This window comes from Impatiens glandulifera, chromosome 5 (genome assembly GCF_907164915.1).
Source record: "Impatiens glandulifera chromosome 5, dImpGla2.1, whole genome shotgun sequence".
In the NCBI taxonomy this organism is placed as follows: Eukaryota; Viridiplantae; Streptophyta; class Magnoliopsida; order Ericales; family Balsaminaceae; genus Impatiens; species Impatiens glandulifera.
In genome coordinates this window covers 44,651,729-44,673,582 of record NC_061866.1, presented here as the reverse complement: position 1 = coordinate 44,673,582, position 21,854 = coordinate 44,651,729, and the positions used below count along the sequence as shown (strand labels likewise).

Genomic DNA, 21,854 nt, shown 5'->3' with positions numbered 1-21,854 from the left:
ATTTTATATTATTATAAAGAAATAAACTTACAACTATTATAAGATGTAGTGAAAAAATAAATATATTGGAAATTTAATATATTTAATTATGTTTTATAGTGTTCGGGGTGAGATCGGGGCGGTTCGGGGCGGGGGACACAAATACCATCCCCGCCCATCTCCGTTCGGTTTCAGGGAAAAACCGTCCCAAACGGGGCAATTCGGTTCGGTTTTTACGGGGCGGTTTTAAATTGCCATCCTTAAATATAAGGCTATTATGAGTCACGCCCTAACGGCTAACACAATATCAAATATGTATATTATTATTCTACATCCAATTTTAATTAATTATTATTTTTATTTATTTATTGTGACCCATTTTTTGTTACCTTAATCAAATTTGGTTGCATAGCTTTCTTTATCATTTTTCTTTAATAATATTAATTAATGATTCTGTCCATGTTAATTTTTTTCTAGAGGGATGTCTCCTTCAAGATGAGTCATGGCCAGGTGTAAAGGATGTCAATATCATATCCTTCAAATTATTAAAATATAGCACTGCTTAAACATTAATAATAATAATTAATTCCTAGATAAAATTAAGTAATTAAATAAGTATTATAGTCAACCACACACACACACATATATATATATATATATATATATATATATATATATATATATATATATATATATATATCTTGATCTGTATAATATGTAAATTAATATTCCTGTCACGGGTTCTTTAATGTCGGTAAGACTGTAAAATAATTATATGTATCTTTTATTTCAATTTATTTACGGAAAAGAAAAGGAAGAACAACAATATTATAAGTGTTTTGTTTTATTATTTTTGAATGAAATTATTACGTACTTGTACTTGTATCTAGTTTGTTTAAAAAATAAATAAATAATGGAATTCTTTGATTAGAATATTCAGCTAGCTAGCTAGAACACCAGCTTGCTTAAGTTGAATATTTAATTGTATTTCTTTTAATAAGGTTTAATATTTAATTTGGTTGACATATTCAAACTTTTTCTTTTTGTTTCTTAAAACCAACATTAATAAATTATATTTTCATAATTTAATCCATTTTAAATCCATATGCCCTTGACCACCTCACTCCTCTCAGGGCACCATTATTTTTTTAAAATATTATTTTCAAGGTTTCAAAGGCTAGACTATAATAAACATTAATATACTATTTAATCAACTAAATTATATTATTATGATAATTATAATACATAATTAGTATTATGTTTCAATTTATTGTACCATATATATAGCCAACTAAATAAAAAATAATAATTTTTTTTTTCTCTTAGATGACCCAACCTAGGAATGACACTCTTGTGTAACAATTTGGCTAATACAATCTTCATCTTCATGGCTCTAGAAATTAACATCATTATCAATTGGATGAGTCTAGTTATTGGCGGAAAATAGAACATCGGGTCGATTGGAGACCAACTAGACTAACTCCTACAACATGTATCGAGAAATATAAGCTTGGAATAACGCGTTCGATTTAACATAATGATCAATTCATCTCAAATCTCTGATGGTGAACGAGATTCCTTAACTAATTATCTTCATCCGTTTGGATTGGAAAATAAAATATCCAAAAGACCCATAAGCTTCGTCTTGGCTGTTAATAACCAACCCTCATGTAACATAAAATTATATATATATATTATATAGTTTGTTCAACGGTACAAATGTTTATTAATTAGAATGGTTGACGTAAATCTTAAGTTATAGTACCATGTGAGACCGAATCCAATGTGTGACACAATCTATATATTAATTTTATGTTTCATAATTGTTTTCTTTCCATATATATTTATTAAATTCTATTCACTCAAAATCAATTATTCTATTCTATCCAAAAATTCTTAATAACCAACCCTTGTATATAAGCATTATAAGTGGTATGATTTAATTATAATAAAGCAACACACATATTTGTTTTCTGATTTCGGTTAGAACATTAAAAAATTTATGAAAACTAATTAAATTATAAAAATGATAATAATAAAGAAAAGAAACACGTGGAGGGTATTCATTGGTTGCAAATGGGAACCCAAAAACCGTTGACTAAAGAAAAGAAAAGAGATTAAAATGGGAAAGATAACGATAATCGCGGCCGATCTTCATGAGATTTAAAACTATTTGTGGATCGCCATGGATGCACATGCACCAGTCAAAGTCAAACTCATTTTCTTATTTTTAATAATTATATATATTAGGACATGTTTGTTTCATTCAAATAAGATATATAGATTCTTTTAAGAAATTAATTAATTAATTAGATACTATCCTAACAAGGCCTAAAAATTATTATTATTATTAATAATTTGGAAGAGTTTTTATTTTATATTTTGTTATATAATAATATGGAATATTATATTCACGAGGGAATATTATTATATTATAATAATAATAAAAGGGTAGCAGGTGTATTGACTTTGTACATGCATAAGAACAAATTAAAACCGATTTCATTAATTAGTGTAATTGAAAAGCTTACATGTGGGAATGTCAGTAGGAAGGAAGGTTGTTTTTGACTTGTTGACTTCACTATTTCATCTTCTTTTTTTTTATTATTATTTTATTAATCAAAATTAAATAAAAATAAAACATTTGGTAAGTACTCTATAAATCTTTTCACCTTAATTAATTATACTTTAAATTTTTCATAAATCTAATACAAAAGAGGCCTGTTTTAGGCCATGATAATTTCATATACATCCTAAATTACTTTTATCAATAAAAATTATGATTATATAAGTATTTAATATAACCATATTTTAATAATTTAATTTTACAAAAGAAAATTAGAAGAAAAGTTTTCAAACAAATTAGATAATAGTTTGAGCTCTTTTGATATATATTATTTGGATTTTTATATATGTATATTATTCTAAATTTAAAATCATGCCTCCCAAGTCCGAACAGACGCGCATTCTTGGAACACTAAAAAAGTTAAGAAATTGTTTGGTTCATCTTTATTAGTTATAGTTTATTGAGTTCCATTAATTAGCTTAATATTTTTGATATAGTTTAATGACTAGTTTGATTCGTCTTATTAGTTGAAATTAGTGTAACTAGGGTGAACAAACAGGTAGATTCAATCCGTCTTATCTAATATATATTTAACCTAAATTAAATTTAGACAATTCATTATTCAACTTATATTATTTATTAATATGAGTTTAGATTATATATGAGTTGGGTTGAATATGGTTTGGGTAACTCAAGTTAAATATTATTTTTAACATATTTATTATGTTTTTGACTCGTTTAAAATATTTTTAGCTCATTTAACACATTTTTTTTATTGTTTAACAGTTATTTGATTTATTTTTTCCGTTTAATACGATCAAGAATTTTTTAACATGTTTAACCAATACTTGTCTCGTTTTGACCCGTTTAACAAATATTTTAATTTGTTTTGATCCATTTAATATGTCGTTGATCAGTTTGATACGTTTTAAACTCGTTTAACACACTTTTGATACATTTATCATTTTTGATTCATTTAACACGTTTATGAAATGTTTAATACGTTTTTTTTTTATCCGTTTGATATTTTAATTAATAAATTAATCGATAAAATGATATGTGGAATGAATAAATAAGGCCTTGATTATGGTAATTTTATTTATTAAAATCAAACTAGATATTAAAGAGATAGGTTATTAATTTTGATGTACTTTAACAATTGTGATATATTTTTCTGTTATTCAATTGTATATAATAAATATATTATAATAAGTTAAAAAATTATTTTTTTAACTTGAGTGTAAGTTAAGAATATTGTAAATTTTGTAGACTAATTAAATAAAAATAATAATTAAATTTATTTAATTTGAATTATTTGAATAATTCTAACTCTAATCCAACTCAACTCAAACTCAACACAACCCAAACTCAACTCAAACCAAATTAAATTACACAAACTAATATTTTGAGTTTGAATTTGAAATTTACGTCAACCCAAGATATGCTCACCCTAAATGTAACCGTTTATTCGTAATTAATTCGAATAAAACGAATCAAATAAGCACTAACAATGTTGTTTCTCTATGTTGAAAAGGAAGTAGCTAGTGTTCAAAGTCAATATGTATCAAAAGACCCATTCAGTCAGTCCAGTTTTTTCTCTCTTTTCAAAAAATTCACTTTTTCTCTATTTACACTTGTTCGGTTAGGGTTAACAAGGATTATTTGTGATAATTTTAATAATGTGGAAATGTTTTTTTTAATAAAAACATTTAAAAGATATATATATATATATATATATATATATATATATATATATATATATATATATATATATATATATATATAAAATAAAATTTAATAATTTAAAATAAAAGGTATTTTAATATTTTGATTAATGAATTAATCATTGATTTGATAAATGTGAAGAAAGTTAAATAATGTTTGATTTTTTAATTAACTTCGCCTAAGTCTTAAAACGTGGAGTTGATTTTTTTTTTTTCTGATTACTATTAAAATAAAATAAAATAGTTGGATATGGGTCCATGACTACGGGCTCTGAAAATGCACTAGTTTAATAAGCCCATAATTGTAAAAGCTTCTATCATACCAATATATGATCTCAGGCCCAATAATTATTTAATGGTGCACATATTGGCCCTAATAGTTTATATCCAAGAATCCTACATCTAGGTTCTTAATAGCAGGCCCAAAAAATTTTTTAGAACGATTTAATATGATTTCATTAAAAAGCATGCCAATTTACTCTTCCTTAGATTGGCCAATTGCAACCCCCAATGTAAAAATTGAAAAACAAAATGTGACATCTCAATTAGTTTTAGTATTATCATTTCTAGCTTATAAACAAACTTAAGATGGATAACGGGCATTTTTGAAAAAGGAAATGAATTTTAAAGTGTGCATTAGTTTTATTATTGCAACTGATCATTCTAATATTATATACTATATCTATAAGAATAAACATATTTAACAGTTAGAACTATTGCGAGTTTATATCATGATAATAGACATGTTAGACCCATGTGACAATTATAATTTATCGAGATATTTTCAATAGACTCAAACCCTAGAATTTAGGCTAGCTGGAATAATATTGCCATATTATGTTCAATATTTTCACACAATTAATGTATCTTATTGCCATACCTATTCCCTATTATTCACATGGTGATAGTGATGTGGGATGGAGGCAAAAAAAGCTTTAATCTTGAAATCCAAAAGAAAAAGAAAAAGCAAATGGGAGGTGGGAGTTTAGTGGAGAAATAGTAAATTATTTTATGTCTCTCATTTGCTTTTTTGTATGAGCACATGGTGATGATGGATGTTACTGTTGCTGCCAATTTTATTTCTAAACATATAATAAATTAAAATGGTTAAATTTGTCACCCAAAACAAATAATTATTATTATGATATTTAAATATAATTATCTTTGTAGGTGTCTAGAGAAGAGAGGGGGATGGGTATTATTTATTAAGCATAAAATAATTAATTTTGAAGATAAGTATGATTATAGAAGAAGAAGTGTTAATTAATGCATTTGGGTTGGAGGTTAGAGTGACATGTGCAACCAATTAATCTTTATATTCTTTCTTGCCCACATCACATGCTGTCCACTAATGATTTGGTGCTTATAAGTGGAATCCACATAATTATTCAAACTCATATATACTTTATTTTAATCTATCTCAACTTATTTAAGAATTTAGGATCATTTAAATCAATTAGTTTGTTTTGTTAGTCTATATTCATAACTCATCACTTTCATTTAAGTCATTTAAAAAAAAAAATGAATTTGAGACATAAAAAAAGAAAAGAAAAAGTGACATGATGGATTGGGTGTAGAAGATGACTAATTAGCTTGTTTATGACACCTTTAAAAAGTAATACATGTGATTATGTCTAGCTTTTTAACATGTGCGTGTGTTATTTGAGTTTTGGGGATTAATGTTAATTCTACCTAATCTCTCTCTATTATTCCATCATTATTCTATTCCAACATCATTCCTTTCCTTGTTCTAATAATTATTGCTTGCTTTCTTTATTTAATCATCAAAATATGTATCATTTTACTCTTTCAATTAGAATGAAAACCAAGAATGGTTTCTAACTTTCTATATTAATTGAAATATATATAAAGTATAAAGGAAATGTGCTGGAAAAGAGATATATAGGACATTTTTTTCTAACATTTGGTATAAAAATATGTAACTCTAGATGTATTGTATAGAACTATCCAAGATTTATTGGTATAACAAACTCTCTTGCATTATTCTTTCAAAGGGTTTATTAATAGCCACATATCCATTACTCTATTAAAAAAGAAAAAACAAGACTTTTAATATCATAACTAATTTATAGTGTTACATTATATTATTTAAATTATATATATATATATATTAGAACGCGGGTTTCGCATATACTTCGGAATGCGACTATTCCTCGCGTGAGTTAAGCATATAGTCTCCAAACACACTAACCAAATAACTAAGGAACGAAACTTGTCACCTGACATATTCGAACCACAATATTTTTTTTTTGTTAGGTTAGAAGAGTGGAATACATATGTTAATCCATTAAAGTAAGTCAAGTGTCAAAAAGTGGTTCCTAAAAGATCAAAGATCACAAGAATTCTCACATAAGATCGTTAGAGGGTAGGGTTTAAAAAAAAAAAAAAAAAAACATAAATCTATAAAAATTAAGGATTGTTACAATGCTCAAGATCACAAAATCATGAATGGAGAAGGTTAAGGCTATGTGAAAAACACATGAGGAAGAAGACTAGTTGATTCTTTGGAAACTGAATTTTTATTTGTTGAATATACGCTAATGTAATCTTCTTCTCTCTTTTAAGATGAAAACAATAATTCCAAGGGAGAAATTCAACAGAGAAATGGATAACACACAGAAGAAGAGGAAGAAAAAAGCTACACAAAGAGAGAAAGAAGGAATCAACGAAGAATTTGACCTAGTTCATTAGAAGACGATGCATTAGAACTCGATCCAGATAGCATCTCTGCGAGAGAACTCATAGCTCTGATTTGCATCTGTAAAGCAGCAATATAATCAGTGGCTTCTTCTAAGATCACAGGAAGAGGTTCCTTCTTACAACCAGGAACCAAACGGCCAAGAAACCTAACTTTCCTCTGTACCGCCGGCAAATTCTTCGATTTCAATCGCAAAATACTCACTCGCGGCTTCTTCGATCTGTTACCAGCCGTAACCGTCGTCCTTGGCCTTTTGTTCTTCATGAATTTTATCTTCAGACGGTTAGTAAGAATCGCTCGGCTCCATCTACTCCTTCCTTTAGCTGTTGCTGCTAATACTCGATCGGCAGCTTCACGCACTGCTCGTCCACGGCGCGGCGATGAGCTTAATCGGACATGACGGAGAGCTTGAAGGAGTTTGGAGGAGTAGATTTGTTGCTGTAATTCGGATTTCCATTGAATTGAATTCTGAGACGGATTCTGATTTATGATCTTCTTCCTCTTCTTCCGTCTCGATACCTCTCGAGCAGTTACAGGATTCGAGATTAGTGTTGAAGAAGACATTGCCTAATCGGCTGTATATTCATTCATATAATTCGAATCAGAAAATAAAAGAAATCGATTCAATTGGAAGCAGTAGAAGAGATGGAAACGGTTTACCTAACAATGTTGATGAGATGAATATCAATATGGCTTGAAGATTTGAAATCTGAATCAGAAGTTGAATAAGGAATTGGAGATGTGTATGTATATACAGAGAGAGAATGAGAGAATGAAGGAGAGAGATGGTGGTAGTTAAGGAGGGAGGGTTGATGAAAGTGAATAACAGAGTGGCACCGCACGCGCCTTAGCAGCAGCAGCCTAAACAGAAGAGGTCACTTTTCTGAACTACATCCATTGTTATTGAATTGCGCCTTTCCCCCCACTATTTTTATTTTTATTTTTTTTTATTGGTGGGGTTTGGTTGGTTTAGGTTGCTTTTCGCTGATTGGTTCTTCCATTTAAATTTGCACATTGCCCTTAAAAGATTATCATGGCTAAGACAGAGATGGGCTTACTTTTTATATACTCTCCTCTTTTTTTATATCTTATTTTAATTATTTTTGCTAGTTGTTTTCTCAAATAATTGAACGAAACTTAACTGATAACTTATATTTTTTCGTAGACTTATTTTATGTGTTATATATAATTTACATAAAATTTATTGGGTACTAATTTAAAAGTTATTATTATACCATGTCAATTGAAGACATTAAAGATGAGTGTCCATGAGGCCTCAACCCAATAGAAATATCATTATGTTCAATAATGTGTTTTCAAGATGATGTTGAAGTTTGTTCAAAAATATATATTTTGATTATGGTACTCTTAGGATGGTGAAAAAAACTTAAATGGTGAGTTAAAATGGACGGAACCACCTAAATTGAACCGATCAAACCGAATAATAGACATTTTTTTCTAAGAAAAACGAATATAAAGGTTCGGTTTGTCGGTTGAGAGGGGATCATACTGTCAAACCGACTGCCCGATCATGATTGAAAATTATACCAAATTTAGTTAAACTTATAGTTGATATCGAAATATTTCTCTAAATTTTCAACATTTCAGACCCTTTTGAAAACCTTTTTTTACGTCCACAAATTATTTATAATTATGTGTTTTACTTGGGGCAAATAATATTTATATTTTTGAAGACAGCAAATTTAAAGTAGTGAATGGGTTAAATGGATAAAAAAGTTGGGAAATGGAATGAAAGAAATATGTATAGGGCAATAAACTAAAATGCAATAATGATGGTTTTACCTTTAAAGGAATCAAGGGAGGCGGGCCTGACCTAAGTTCCTCTGCCTAATCCTCCACCCCAAATCATGGCCAGCGATGGTCACTGGATGGATGAGCAATCACGGGAAAGAAAAAAAAAATGACATTAATTCCAAGCGTCAAACTACTTGTCCCCCCACCATGAGACAACAGCGGCAGCAAATAGTCATTATAATTTATATCTATAAACAAATATTAGGGACTCATTCCCCATTAAGATAATCAATGGGCATCATTTTGGACACTACCAACATTCACAAATAATGTTCTAAGATTGTCTCAATAAAGTCAGCAATTTTCGGGTAATTATAGTTCGGGTACAGAGAAATACCCATACCCGAGATATATGTTAATATTCGGAAAAGAAACATTATAATCCAAGTGTTGTCGGTGGTAATAAGCATAGGTTCAACTTCAAAGTCATTGAAAGAAAGAATTCATATGTCAAGTTGGATTTTCAGAAAAGACATTCAATAGTAGAGTATGGAAGGATAGATATTTATATGCACTCACAGCCTACATCAATGATCTTCAATCCCTACAACAGTGATAAAATGCACAACTCCTCAATTGGTTTCATTTATAACAGAAAATTCAATATGCTCACAAGACAGAACAAGAACAAATTTATGCATAAATGAAGTGAAAATAAGTGCAATCAGATTTCATCCACTAAGATAGGGCTAATACCTTCTGAAAACAAAATTAGAACAAAGAGTGTTTCTACATAGTAAGGCTAGATGCAGGACGACGATTAAAATCTGTAAAAGCTAAAGCTACCTGGACTTAAGTTGGTGGTGGTGGTGGTTGAATGAAGCTTCCTGATCCTCCATTACAGAGCAGAAGAATCATAAAAGCAAGACAAATACAAGTAGCAAGGCTGCTGAGAAGAACAATATGAGTTTTTCGTGAAACAATCTCAGGTAATCTGTCCTTATCTCCTGACATAGTATTTAGCTCTTCAATTACCATCTCTACCAATGTATATATGATACGTTTAAACACATCATCAACGTTTGTTGAATTCAGGACCTGAATTTCAGCTTGCCTAAGATTACTCACCATCATATCAACCTCTACAAACTTGCTCTTCACATTATCTAAATTACTGGAAGAAGAAATAGAGCTGTATTCTAGTTTTCCTGATTCATAAGCAGATAGAATTGGATTTTCCATGAAATCCTGGTGGATAAAAGTGAGAGACTAGTTGAGATTGATTATTACATGATTCGTTTTAATTGTTTCAGAGTTAATAGATAAACACTAATAGAACGGAGAGGTACAAATAAACTGATTGATGAAAATTGAAATCTCACATTTGCCGACTCGAAGTGAGAGTCATGGATGATTTCTGAAAATGAAGATTCATCGAAATTATTATTATTCAGCTGCGAGGTATCATCGTCCAACTCAGGCACATAATCGAGGCAATGTTTGCTGATCTGCTGCATGAATCGTAGCAACTAGAAGCTGTATTTATGTTATACAAGGACGTAGGCAATGAATATAAGAACCGATTGATTCGATCTTACCTTTTGAGATTTGGATCGGAAATTAGTTTGTCGATCTTCCTTCTTCTTCTTCGTCAGTTGAAGGTGATTGTTCTTCATCACGCACACACTCTCTCTCTCTCGTCTGATTTCACTACTAGTGGTTAGATTTGGCGGAAGTCGAGAATATTAAATGTGAATCAGTTAGTTAGTTATTAATTAGTTAGTGTGTATTTTATGTATTAATGTTATATTTAAGTTTTTTTTGCTATATTATCTAAAATTTATTTTAAAATGTAAATATTAATTATGTATAGTTGTTTTGAAAAACAAATGAAAACTATATAAACTATAGTTTAATTGTTGAAAATTTAATTATTAATAAAAATATTTATGTAACAAAAATTTAAATTTTAATCATAATATTTCTATTTGACAGTTTAATCTTTTGATTAAACGATTCACCAAACAGTTTTCTAATGGTTTTATTGATACAAATAGAAATTGAATGGCAGGCCTAATGGCAAACCAGACTCGTTTATATTTGGTCCATAAGAAGCCCATTTAAATATATATGAACGGGCCGGTCCGGGCCGGGAAGAAACAATGAAGGAGGGGATATATTAGTAATTTCCAGGAGGCGGATGAAAACCCTAATTGTCCTCATTTATATGCCTCCAGATTGAGATCTATTCATCAGATCATTCGCTCTCTCAAATCATGGGTTATCTAACTGAAGAAGAAGATTGAGATCGAAACCCTAATATATAGCTCTGTTTCGATTATTTTTTTGTCCATTCTGCTCTATTATTTGTATTGACTCTATTGATTTCCATGCTTATCGCCTTCTATTCGAATCCCTTTTCCAATAAAATGGGAGGGGTTTAGTTATAGCTTCATTGCTAATGGGGGCGTAAATTGATTGCGGGAGAGTTGAGTCACTTCGCCATCAAGTTATTGTCGGGCGCAGTGAATTTTCTCCCCGCTATATTCGATTTAGGGTTTTGAATTTGTATCGATTTTCAACTGTTCATGTCCTGTGATGGTATTAATCTTTGAGACCTGATTGTCATAAATTTGATGACAAACTCAAGCATATTCTTCTGAGGACTTTCTTCTCCTTTCTTATTTTGATTATTATTTTGAATATTTGCTGATGATGAAACTTAGGGTTTTGAATTGGATCGATTTTCAATTGTTTATGTCCTGTGATGGTATTAATCTTTGAGACCTGATTATCATAAATTTGATGACAAACTCAAGCATATTCTTCTGAGGACTTTTTTCTTTTATCTTTTAATTATTATTTTGAATATTTGTTGATGATGAAATATGCACTGGGCTCTGATCAATTTTGATGGAAATAATGCAGTCTAGAAAGCTATTTTCTGAAACATTCTTTCAATTTTAATTCATTAATTTGATTTTCTATACTTTCATAGATTTATTCAATGTAACAATTCCTAAAAAGCTATTGATGAAATGTGCACTGGGCTCTGATCAATATTGATGGAAACTATGCAGTCTAGAAAGCTATTTTCTGAAGCATTCTTCTCTAACTCCTATATATATTAAAATAATATTATTAATTTTACCATTATATTTTCCTATAAATAATTTAAACTGAATTAAAAATTGAATTTTGATTGATGCAATGATTACTTTAAATTTTAAATGGTCCAGATCTAGAAGATTATTTCAATAAAAAAATTTGATATTATTTTCATTGCAATGTTTCTTCTTTTTTTTGAAGATGGAGTAGAATGCTGCGCCGCCTAGATCTCTTATGGATGTCTTAATATTGTTCACCTCATTTAGTTTCTTTATTTTTTTTTTGTGATTTATGTTAATTTCAATTATAATGTCCTTTGATTCATTTTAGCCTATTTGAATTGTTTGTAATTTATAATAATTCGGTTTCTTTTGAGTTTTAATGTGTTTTTATTAGATAATGTTATTTTGGTTTAAAATACAATTATTAGTACATTTTTGAAGAAAATAATCAAAACAATTTTATTCTCTTCATTCTCACTTGATTACTATGCTCACAAATCTTTTAATTCAACTATCATTTGAATTACATTTTTTACGTTTTTCAATATTTTTCATTAATCTTTTTTTCCCAATAATTTCTCTTAACGTCAATTTGATCTCAAATAAATTATGGAATTATGTCATATAAATGTATAAATATATAACAAGGTTATTTTTGTTGTTACAAGCATTTTTGTATAAATAAATGAAAACAGAAAAATGTTAAAAAAGAGTAGAAAATTAATGAAGTTGCAGATTTTTTTTTATTTAAATTAATTTGTTTTAATGTCATGGTTTTAAAAATATTATCTATAATATCGATATCAAATTATTTATAAGGTAAAAAGTAATAAATGTTTATAAAATTTTGGATATGTCATTATAAATATATATATATAATATTTATAAATAATTAAATTTTCATTTTTATTTCAGGACATATATATTATTATAACATTTCTAATAGATTTGAGTCTCAAATTTAAAATATATATCTTTCTATTTTTATAATCTTTATTTATTTATTTTTAAATTTAATTATAAAATCTAAACATTGTAAATAAAATTAAAATATAATTAAATTTTAATATTATTAGAAAGAAAAAATATATTAATAAATAGGTATTTGTTTTATTAATTAATCTATTATATATAATTATTTATTTAATAAAAATATAACTATATTTAAATTTTGAATATTAATAAAATCTTATCTATTAATTAAAAATACTTAATTATATATATGTAAATGTTTTAATTTTTAATTCATTTAAATTTTAAATATTATTTTATTTAATATTATATAAAATTATTATAACTTATTTTTTTATTCAAAAAAGTATGATAATTCAAATAAAATCAAAAATAAAATAAAATAATGGATACATTAATTATTAAATTTAAATTTATTATATTATCTTGTTAGTTAATTTATTAATTAAATAATTTTGTAACTATTTTATTATTATTGAGTTTTAAAATTATATAAAGAATTTAAAATTATATTAAAATATATTATATTAATATATAATAAAACTATATAATTTTACAAAATATTTATTTTAAATATATTATATATATATATATATAATTATTTATCTCATTGTTTTATAATAACTTTTAATAAAAAAAATTTTATAGAAAAATTTCTAAAATATTTTGATTATCTTATATAACACATAACATTTCATCCATTTATATATTTTCTTTTTATTTTAACTATTTTTAATAGTTTCAAATTATATATAGATTAAAATACATAAATATACATTTTTTTTAATAAATAAATAAAACAAAAAATACACTTTAATAATTTATATATAATCCTTAGATTAATTAATTTCTAAAAAAAACAATTATATATATATATATATATTTATGGTAAAATATAAAAATAGTGTTTTAAAAATATTAATTACCCTTTTTAAATAATTATATAGTTTTACTATATATTAATAGTTTTTTAAATTTAAATTTATTATTAATTTTATTAATTAATTTTTTACTTTTACAATTATATAAATAATTTATAATTATATATATTATTATTTATAAATACATATTTATATATTTTAAAATAATATGTTATATTTAATAATTTATCAAATTTAATAATTAGTAAAAAAAATTATATTAATATATAATAATCGTATTTAATTCATTTTTTTTATAGACGCCACTCACCGCAACGAAGAGCAGAACGAAGAATTTAGAAGTTCAAGGAATTCAAGCTATCTAAATAAATATATAATTTTTTATTTTTTGAATAAATAAAATTTTTGAAAATGTATAATTTATATTTTATATTAAATCCTTATAATTAATTAATTTATTGAATATAATTATATATATATATATAATTTGCAAAAATATAAAAACACATGTTTTATAAATATTAATTACTCATCTTCAAATAATTATAAATATATAATATATTTGAAATAAAAAAATTGTAAAATTATATAGTTTTAATATATATTAAAAGTTTTTTAAATTTAAATTTATTATATTATATTATTATTAATTTTTTATATATTTATTAGTTTTTCAAATATTTTTTTTATTATTGAGTACAATTATATAAATAATTTAAATTATATATATTATTAATTTATATATTTTTAAATAATATTTATTAAATTTAATAATTAGTAAAAAATAATAAAACTATATAATATTACCATTTTTTTATTTCAAATATATTATAAAGATAAAATTATTTATATATTATATATATATAATTATTTATTTCAGTTTTTTATATTAAATTGAATAAATTTTTAATATATCAAGTTAAGTAAACAATGTATTTGAGAAAGTTAATATTGGATCTATTATATATATAACTTTTACAATATTTCATCAATTTATACATTTTCTTTCTATTTTAACAATTTCTAATAATATTAAATTATACATATATTAAAAATACATAAATAAATAAATATTCTGAAATATATCATTTATATTTAATTAATTTTTTAAACAATTATATATATATATATATATATATATATTGCAAAATATAAAATACATTAATTGTGTTTTAAAAATATTAATTACTCTTTTAACATAATTTTTTTTTTGTATCTTTCATAAGTTATTTACATATTTATATTTTTTCTTTATTAATATATATATTTCGAATCAATTGATTGCATGCTTCAATTTTTCTTTCTTCTTTCTATAATTCAATTTTTCTTATCAATATTTTAAAATAAATATATATATATATATATATATATTAAAAAAATATATAACTTATATTTTATATTAAATATGATTTTTTAAAATTAATTAAATTAAAATTTAAATAAATATTAAATAAATAAACAGATATATTTCAAAAATACATAAATTATGTTTAAAAAAATTAAATATCTTTATTTTTATTTTTTTAAACTTATTTTTATATTAAATAGGATATCTTCATAAAATATATATTAATTATGTTTTAAAAAAATGAACTAACTTTAATATTAGAAATATTTATTAATTAAATAATAAAATTATTTTAAGTGAGAAAGATTGATTAAAAATCAAATTAGAAAGTTAGAGAATGAAATTAGAAAATTAAGAACATGATATTATGTTGAATTCTTGTTTATATATAATTTAAGGACAAGAGGATATTATGTTGAATGAATTGAGCCCTTAAGACAAATTATACTGGATCCCACTTCAAATACTTGTTATATATTGCATGTTTCTACATAATGAAAATAAGAAGAAGGTATCAATGAACTAAGCCTTGAGGTAAACTTATGTCCCTTATGTACAAAAATAAAAAATAAAAAATAAAAAATAAAACTGATGAATAATTTATTAATTATTATGAATCTAGAAATAAAAAAGGGTCATGGGTTGATGTGGGATAGACAATTTGGTGAAGAAAATCAACATTTTTTCTCCACTCAAATGGGCACACACACACCAATATAATAATAAATTTTTATTTAAAATATTAATTTTATTTTTATGTACAATCAATTTAACAAACAAACTCCCATAACACAAAACTTATAACAAATGTTTAAAGTAAGAAAGACAACAACATTAAATTGTACTTGTGTTCCTATTATTCCCTTTATGTTTCAAAAAAAAGAACCCCCCAGCTTTCATGGTTTCCTTGTATCTCCAAAATCCCAAGCAAACATGCAATTTGATTGTCCCAAATCTGTCGCCAATATATACCTCCTCCCCGGGCAAAATTGTCAACGGTTCTCGGCTAGAAGGTCTGGTTCTGGCCGAGAACCTTGAAATGAAACAAACAAGGAGCATGCATGCACTCTACAGTCTACACTTGCTCCTTTTGGTCGCTGCTTTCTTTAGCCTCTGCTCGCTCTGCTCGCACTTTCTGTAATTGGATGTTAGATTGTTTCTGTATACCCTTAAATTTATCCAGCAATTCTTGAAACGATGGACGAGATTTTGCCTCACTGTTTATTTTTATCCACCATTAGTCACAAAATGCATAATAATATGGTAATAAATGTAATTTCTTCTTATAAAACATACCTCTGCCAGCAGCTCTCAATTATAGAAACCCATTCTGGATCTATATCATCTGGTATATCCAACCGTTGATCCATGAACCCTACAGCTCCAACCACCTGCACTTATATATTTATCATTCTTCTCGCTCTCTCTCGATCTTCGAACATAACAAGTATAATCAAAGTAGAGACAACAACACAGTACCTGCATTTGATTAAAAGTATCCCAAGGAATTTTCTCAGTGGCCAGCTCCCATAATATAACGCCATAGCTGAATACATCAGACCTATATAAAATTTTGAATTAAATTATCTTCATACATATTAATATTCCGCTTGGAGAATTTCAAAAAATAAAATACACGTACTTCTCATCGGCTGGCTCATTGCGAAGAACCTCAGGAGCCATCCATTGGGGCTGCATGGCAAACATTAATGGATTCATTAATAAACTTTCTTGAACTCGATGAATATTATATCAGTGATGGTTGTCAACATACTGTCCCTTTCCCGGTTTTTGACAAAAGGTATGCTTCATTTTTGAGTCGCGAAAGACCAAAGTCGCCAACCTGATCCAAAACAAAAACAATGAAAACAATTGAACATTTTTAGGTCAGGGTTTCTGTGGTAACAATTTAAGTAAATAATTCATTTTGAGAGAAGTGGGGCAGCATTACCTTCACAGTCCAGTTCCTATCGACTAGAAGATTTGAAGACTTTAAATCTCGATGAATAATGGGAGGAGTGCAATGATGCAGATAATTCATTCCTCGTGCCTGAACAAAGATGTTTTTAGCAACATTAAAAAGTAAATACTACCATTAAACCATCTTTTAGTCATGCAGAAATGTTGAGAATTTGAAAATTTTCACACTTAGGGCTTGTTTGATTAAGGGTTATTTGGATTTAATCCAAGGTCTTATTTGATGTTAGTTATTTGAGACTATCCAATCTTAAATCTACTCATCAATCAAATCAAACAAGACCCACATAACTATTGTCTCATTATCAATCACTTCATCAATAAAATTATTCAAATTATCAACTAAAATAACCTTACTTTATTTTTTTATACAAAAATTAAATATTAAATACATAAGATATTTAGTAATTTAATGCAAATAATCCACTTTTTCTCATCCAACAAGATTTATTTTTTCAGATAATCGGATTATTTGAAAAAAACATACATCAAGCAAGCCATTGATCACTGTTGTTGGTCTAGATATATAAGCAACTAATCATATTTATGATACTCACAATATCCAGAGCCATGTGTACACGGCGCCTCCAATCTAGTTTTGCTGTATTCTTCTGCAGCAATCGAAACAAGCTTCCACTTTTATGAAGACATGCAAAAAATAGACATGAATCCATAAGCAGGTGGTCCATAAAGTACTAAATTACTTGTACAAGTTCTTGAAAATGCATATATCACTTGAACTGTTAATTCCTGCAAGGAGAGTAACTTACCGAGGAAGAAATTCTGTGACTATGCAGAGACGAGAAGGTGATGTTACCGCACCCATGAAGAGCAAAACATTTGGATGCCTAAGTCTTTTCATGAGCGACACCTTTATAAACATAAAACTTATAGTATATTAGCCATCTTCCAAAATAGCAATTCTAGACTTCTAGTACAGTACTAAGCAATTTTGGTAGAGCATTTTTAACTTTGCCACAAGAAAAAAAAACATTTGGCAAAAGCTCTTAAATAAAAAATTATGTAGCATGATTTAAAATTTTATTAAAAACCACCTTTCTTTTATCTACTTTTCACCTAAGCAAAATTCTGTACACTTTTTATACATGCAAATAAAACTACTTTCACTTTCTACTCTCAAAATTTTCAAAAGTGATTGTGACAAAATACCATTTTCCAAAAAGGCTCAAATCGGTAAGTTTCCTTTGATCCGAGAAGAACATAATTCGAGCATTTCAAGTTGTTTCCACATTGAGAACAATGATACCCTTTTAGGTGGCTTTCATTTGTCAATGTACTTTCGACAATACTTAATAATATGCAGAAAAAGTGTTAAGCGAACCTCTTGTCTGAAGGAGTGTATCAGATCATCTGAATAGTCCTGCTGGGAAAATACTTTGACAGCAACATCCTGCATGAAATGAATTCGACATTATTATTTTATTACAATGTTAGCTCAAAATAAAAGAGGATTCAAGTGGAGCTGAACAAACATACCGATCCATACCACATACCATGGTACACTGTTCCACAAGAACCTGAAAGGGTGCTCATTTTCACATAGAAAGATGGTAATTAGCAGCAATAAGTATATTATATATATAAATTTAGATGAGAATATAGAATATCATGTAATAAATTTAGGATTTATAGAAGAAAGATGTCCATCCTTCATTGATTCTTTGATGTTCATTCCCTCAACCTTTTATTTGTGAAGTATAGAGGTTTGTCTTATTTGTAACAGAATGACAGTTGGCCTAACTAGACAGAAATGTAAATAACATAATATTTTCAGTGGCTAATTTACTATTTATGCACCCTCTAGTACTAAAACCTAAAAACCTAAACCTAACACATAAAACAAAATATGAAAAATTACCAAATTTAGAGCTTGTTGGATGTGGTGTTTCTTGAAATAATCCAATTATTTGAAAAAAAAAATATTGTTTGATGAAAAAGTATATTATTTGGGTTAAATGATAAAAATATTCCTTTTATTAAATGTTTTAAAATGTTTTAAAAAATAAAGTATTTTAGTTGATGATTTGATTCATGATAGGGTAATAAGGGTAAATCCAAATAACCCTTCAACAAACAAGGCTTTAATAATATGCAATAATTTGTCAATAATAATCAACAAAAACCTATAATAATTTAATCATGAAACTAAGAGCTAATGCAGAAGTAGCATACAAGGAGTAGTGGTGCCTTAATTTTTTTTTATGTTATATTCTCATGAACTAGACAACAATTGCAGCAAACAAAGAAGATAAGAAGAAAATCTGACATAACAATACTAAACTAAGAGATGTTTATTGTATGTAAGTTAATAAATCAAAGAAGGTAATTGAGAGCAAATTAGGAAACAAAGCCATTAAGATGAAGAGTTTTTGTTTGTTAGGTGGTTCAAATAAACAATGTATTTTTTATTTGTTGTTTGTTTTGATTTTTGGAATGGTTAAATGTTTCCAATTTCTTTACTTTGTCGTGTAAACTGTAAAGACTTTTGGGTTTAATTTTTTTAACAAATTAGTTATCCATTTTCCAAAGAAGAGAAAGAAGAAGATCATTACCCTGGCCAATTTGTTCTCCCATTTTCATGTCCTCCCAGGGTATCTCACAATCCAAACAATCATCCATGTCAGGTTTATTAACAGCAGTACTACTGCTGGTACTTCCATGACTACTTGAACTGCTATTGCTGTTAACATTGCAAGACGAAGACCAGGACCCTGAGGGAGCTTCATTGTTGGCAGCCCTATTACCATCACTTACTTGATTTTCTTGTTTTCCAGGACCACCAGAAAAAGAACCCTTATGATGACTTGTTGTAGGTTCATTCTCTTGATCCTTATGCAACCAAGACCAGCCAAAACGTGTGCCTTTATTATTCTCTGATCCTTCCTGATCATTCCCTTTCCATGGCCAAGCTAATCCTTTCTTATCCATCCAGGCTTCAGCTTTTGATGTAATGATCTTGTGAATCCCAGATTTCCCTTCACTTTCATCACCAGAAGAATCCTTAGACTGTTCTTCACGTACAATCTGTGAAAACACGCCAAATGGAGATGCAATCCTGTCACCTCTTGGAGTACTTGCGCCACTGGAATTTGCATCTTCTTTGTGGTCAGCTAAACCTAAACCTAAATCTGCAAAGCTGTGATCTGCTGAATGATGACTATCACCACTCCCACCTTCATGACAGATATTGCCATCTCCAGTTTTCATTTTTAACTTAACCTTGTTACTAACCTTGGATGCCTGTATCCATTTTTTCAACAATCAATCACTATAAACAAGACTTAAACAAATCACATGAGTAGACAAGGCACTAACCAAATTAGATATTTTCGAAGCAATTGCAACTTGGAGTGGCTGCAGAGGATCAATACCAAGTTTGGCTGAGGCAAGGAGCCGTGGACGGCTAATGGTCTGATTTGTCTCTAAACTCTTGGTACATGAGATTGAAGACATCATTTCTTGATAAGGGCGCGAATCATTTGTTACACATATAATACCAACACAAGTATGGTTGTCATCACCATAGTATGGAGTGTTGGAAGCAACAACTACAAAACTATCTCCTCTCTTGTTCTTGACAGGAAATTGCCCAGTCCAGCTCTCACCCATAGACACCCTATTCACGATGTTCTCAGCAAAAGAGTGATCTCGGACATCTACAAGCAGCTCAATAGAATTCTGACCCACAGCTTCAGCCGAAGAATACCCATAAAGGTTTTCAGCTGATCGATTCCTGCACAGAAAAGAAAATTAGGTAAAAAGCTTCTAGTGAAGAAGTATAGTAGTAATTAACTAACCAAAGCCAAACCCAAAGACAGTTGAAAGAATGAAATACCATAATCGAGAATTGAGTAATGAAATTACCAAATACAGAAAGATTTGAGCACTCACCAGTAAATTATAAGACCGTTGAGATCAAATATATGAACCGCTTGGCTCATTGACTCCAATATGTTCAGGTACTGCATGTTGGTAAACGGCGGAGCAGGCGGCCCAAAGACATCTCTGGGTTCGTCTGTAATAGGTTGATCCTTAATCCGACTCTCTCTCTGCAGAGGCGATGAATGCCGATAAGAAGTCGAAGCTTTAGTCGAGGACGCTGCACCTCCTCCTAACCTGCAAGCGGAAGCATCAATCCTCCTGGGCGAGCCAGAGCGTTGCGGAGAGAGTGAATGAGGCCTCTGGTGACTCCCACCGCCACCATGATGTTGATTGGCAATCGATTTAGGACCGGCGGAAACAACGAGCTTTGACAGTTCATGTTTAAGCTCAAACTGACCAATTTCTAGTTCTTGGATCTTCTTAAGTAACTCTTCAGCTGGAGGTATTTCCATTACTGATCAGAATGAAGCTCGCATGGGATACAAAACAAGAGAGATAGATAGATAGATAAAGGGGGCAGGCAGTCTGTAAATAAATATAGGTGGAAATTGAAGAAGAGGGAAGAAAATAAAGGTTTTTCGAGGTCAATCAATAATACTTGCTGCTGTTCTTCTTCTTCTTCTCTCTCTTCTGTTCTGTACAGTAGAGGATTAATGGGCAATTTTGGAGTCTCTCTCATACATCGTAATCTGAATCAAACAATTTTTGATACTCACTTGCATGAAGGATGGCGTGTACAGAAATCACCTCCAAGCGGCGTCCAATAAGACCATCTTGTTTCTCTCCCCTCGCGCGTGAAATACACTCCCGACTGTCGTGTTTTGTCGCTTATACATTTAAAACCTTATCTCTCTTTTTCATTCTTACTTTTTATTTCATTCATTTTTAATTCCCATCCCTTTCTTTCTTTCTTTCTTTAA

At 28.2% G+C, this 21,854-nt stretch overlaps 3 protein-coding genes and 4 non-coding genes across 11 annotated transcripts; 4 read left to right on the top strand and 3 right to left on the bottom strand.

Annotated features, from left to right (window-relative positions):
- Positions 1-6,793: 6,793 nt before the first annotated feature.
- On the bottom strand, positions 6,794-7,881 carry LOC124938750 (transcription factor bHLH148-like). Its single transcript, XM_047479251.1, has 2 exons — positions 7,649-7,881; positions 6,794-7,563 (listed from the first exon to the last, which is right to left on the bottom strand). The coding sequence occupies exon 2, from the start codon at positions 7,550-7,552 to the stop codon at positions 6,953-6,955; it is 600 nt and encodes a 199-aa protein (XP_047335207.1). The 5' UTR covers positions 7,553-7,563; positions 7,649-7,881; the 3' UTR covers positions 6,794-6,952.
- Positions 7,882-8,627: 746 nt separating this feature from the next.
- Positions 8,628-10,457, bottom strand: LOC124940748. Of its 5 annotated transcripts, none has more exons than XM_047481286.1 (4): positions 10,342-10,457; positions 10,126-10,251; positions 9,590-9,991; positions 8,628-8,873 (listed from the first exon to the last, which is right to left on the bottom strand). In XM_047481286.1, the coding sequence occupies exons 1-3, from the start codon at positions 10,417-10,419 to the stop codon at positions 9,596-9,598; spliced, it is 600 nt and encodes a 199-aa protein (XP_047337242.1). In that variant the 5' UTR covers positions 10,420-10,457; the 3' UTR covers positions 8,628-8,873; positions 9,590-9,595. The 5 variants fall into 5 exon arrangements, with proteins under 5 accessions (XP_047337242.1, XP_047337243.1, XP_047337241.1 ...); XM_047481287.1 differs by having other exon boundaries at positions 10,126-10,279; positions 10,342-10,449; XM_047481285.1 differs by having other exon boundaries at positions 10,126-10,254; positions 10,342-10,438.
- Positions 10,458-11,334: 877 nt separating this feature from the next.
- On the top strand, positions 11,335-11,410 carry LOC124940790. Its single transcript, XR_007099526.1, has one exon. It is a non-coding gene; the product is annotated as a small nucleolar RNA R66 (small nucleolar RNA).
- A 93-nt stretch (positions 11,411-11,503) lies between these two features.
- LOC124940789 lies at positions 11,504-11,579 on the top strand. Its single transcript, XR_007099525.1, has one exon. It is a non-coding gene; the product is annotated as a small nucleolar RNA R66 (small nucleolar RNA).
- A 38-nt stretch (positions 11,580-11,617) lies between these two features.
- Positions 11,618-11,694, top strand: LOC124940828. Its single transcript, XR_007099557.1, has one exon. It is a non-coding gene; the product is annotated as a small nucleolar RNA snoR118 (small nucleolar RNA).
- Positions 11,695-11,769: 75 nt separating this feature from the next.
- Positions 11,770-11,846, top strand: LOC124940829. Its single transcript, XR_007099558.1, has one exon. It is a non-coding gene; the product is annotated as a small nucleolar RNA snoR118 (small nucleolar RNA).
- A 3,925-nt stretch (positions 11,847-15,771) lies between these two features.
- LOC124938063 (probable serine/threonine-protein kinase DDB_G0282963) lies at positions 15,772-21,555 on the bottom strand. Its single transcript, XM_047478433.1, has 13 exons — positions 20,944-21,555; positions 20,368-20,785; positions 19,605-20,292; positions 18,529-18,569; positions 18,374-18,442; positions 17,802-17,902; positions 17,589-17,667; positions 17,006-17,104; positions 16,829-16,897; positions 16,697-16,746; positions 16,534-16,615; positions 16,351-16,445; positions 15,772-16,271 (listed from the first exon to the last, which is right to left on the bottom strand). The coding sequence occupies exons 1-13, from the start codon at positions 21,384-21,386 to the stop codon at positions 16,130-16,132; spliced, it is 2,376 nt and encodes a 791-aa protein (XP_047334389.1). The 5' UTR covers positions 21,387-21,555; the 3' UTR covers positions 15,772-16,129.
- Between the last annotated feature and the right edge of the window lie 299 nt (positions 21,556-21,854).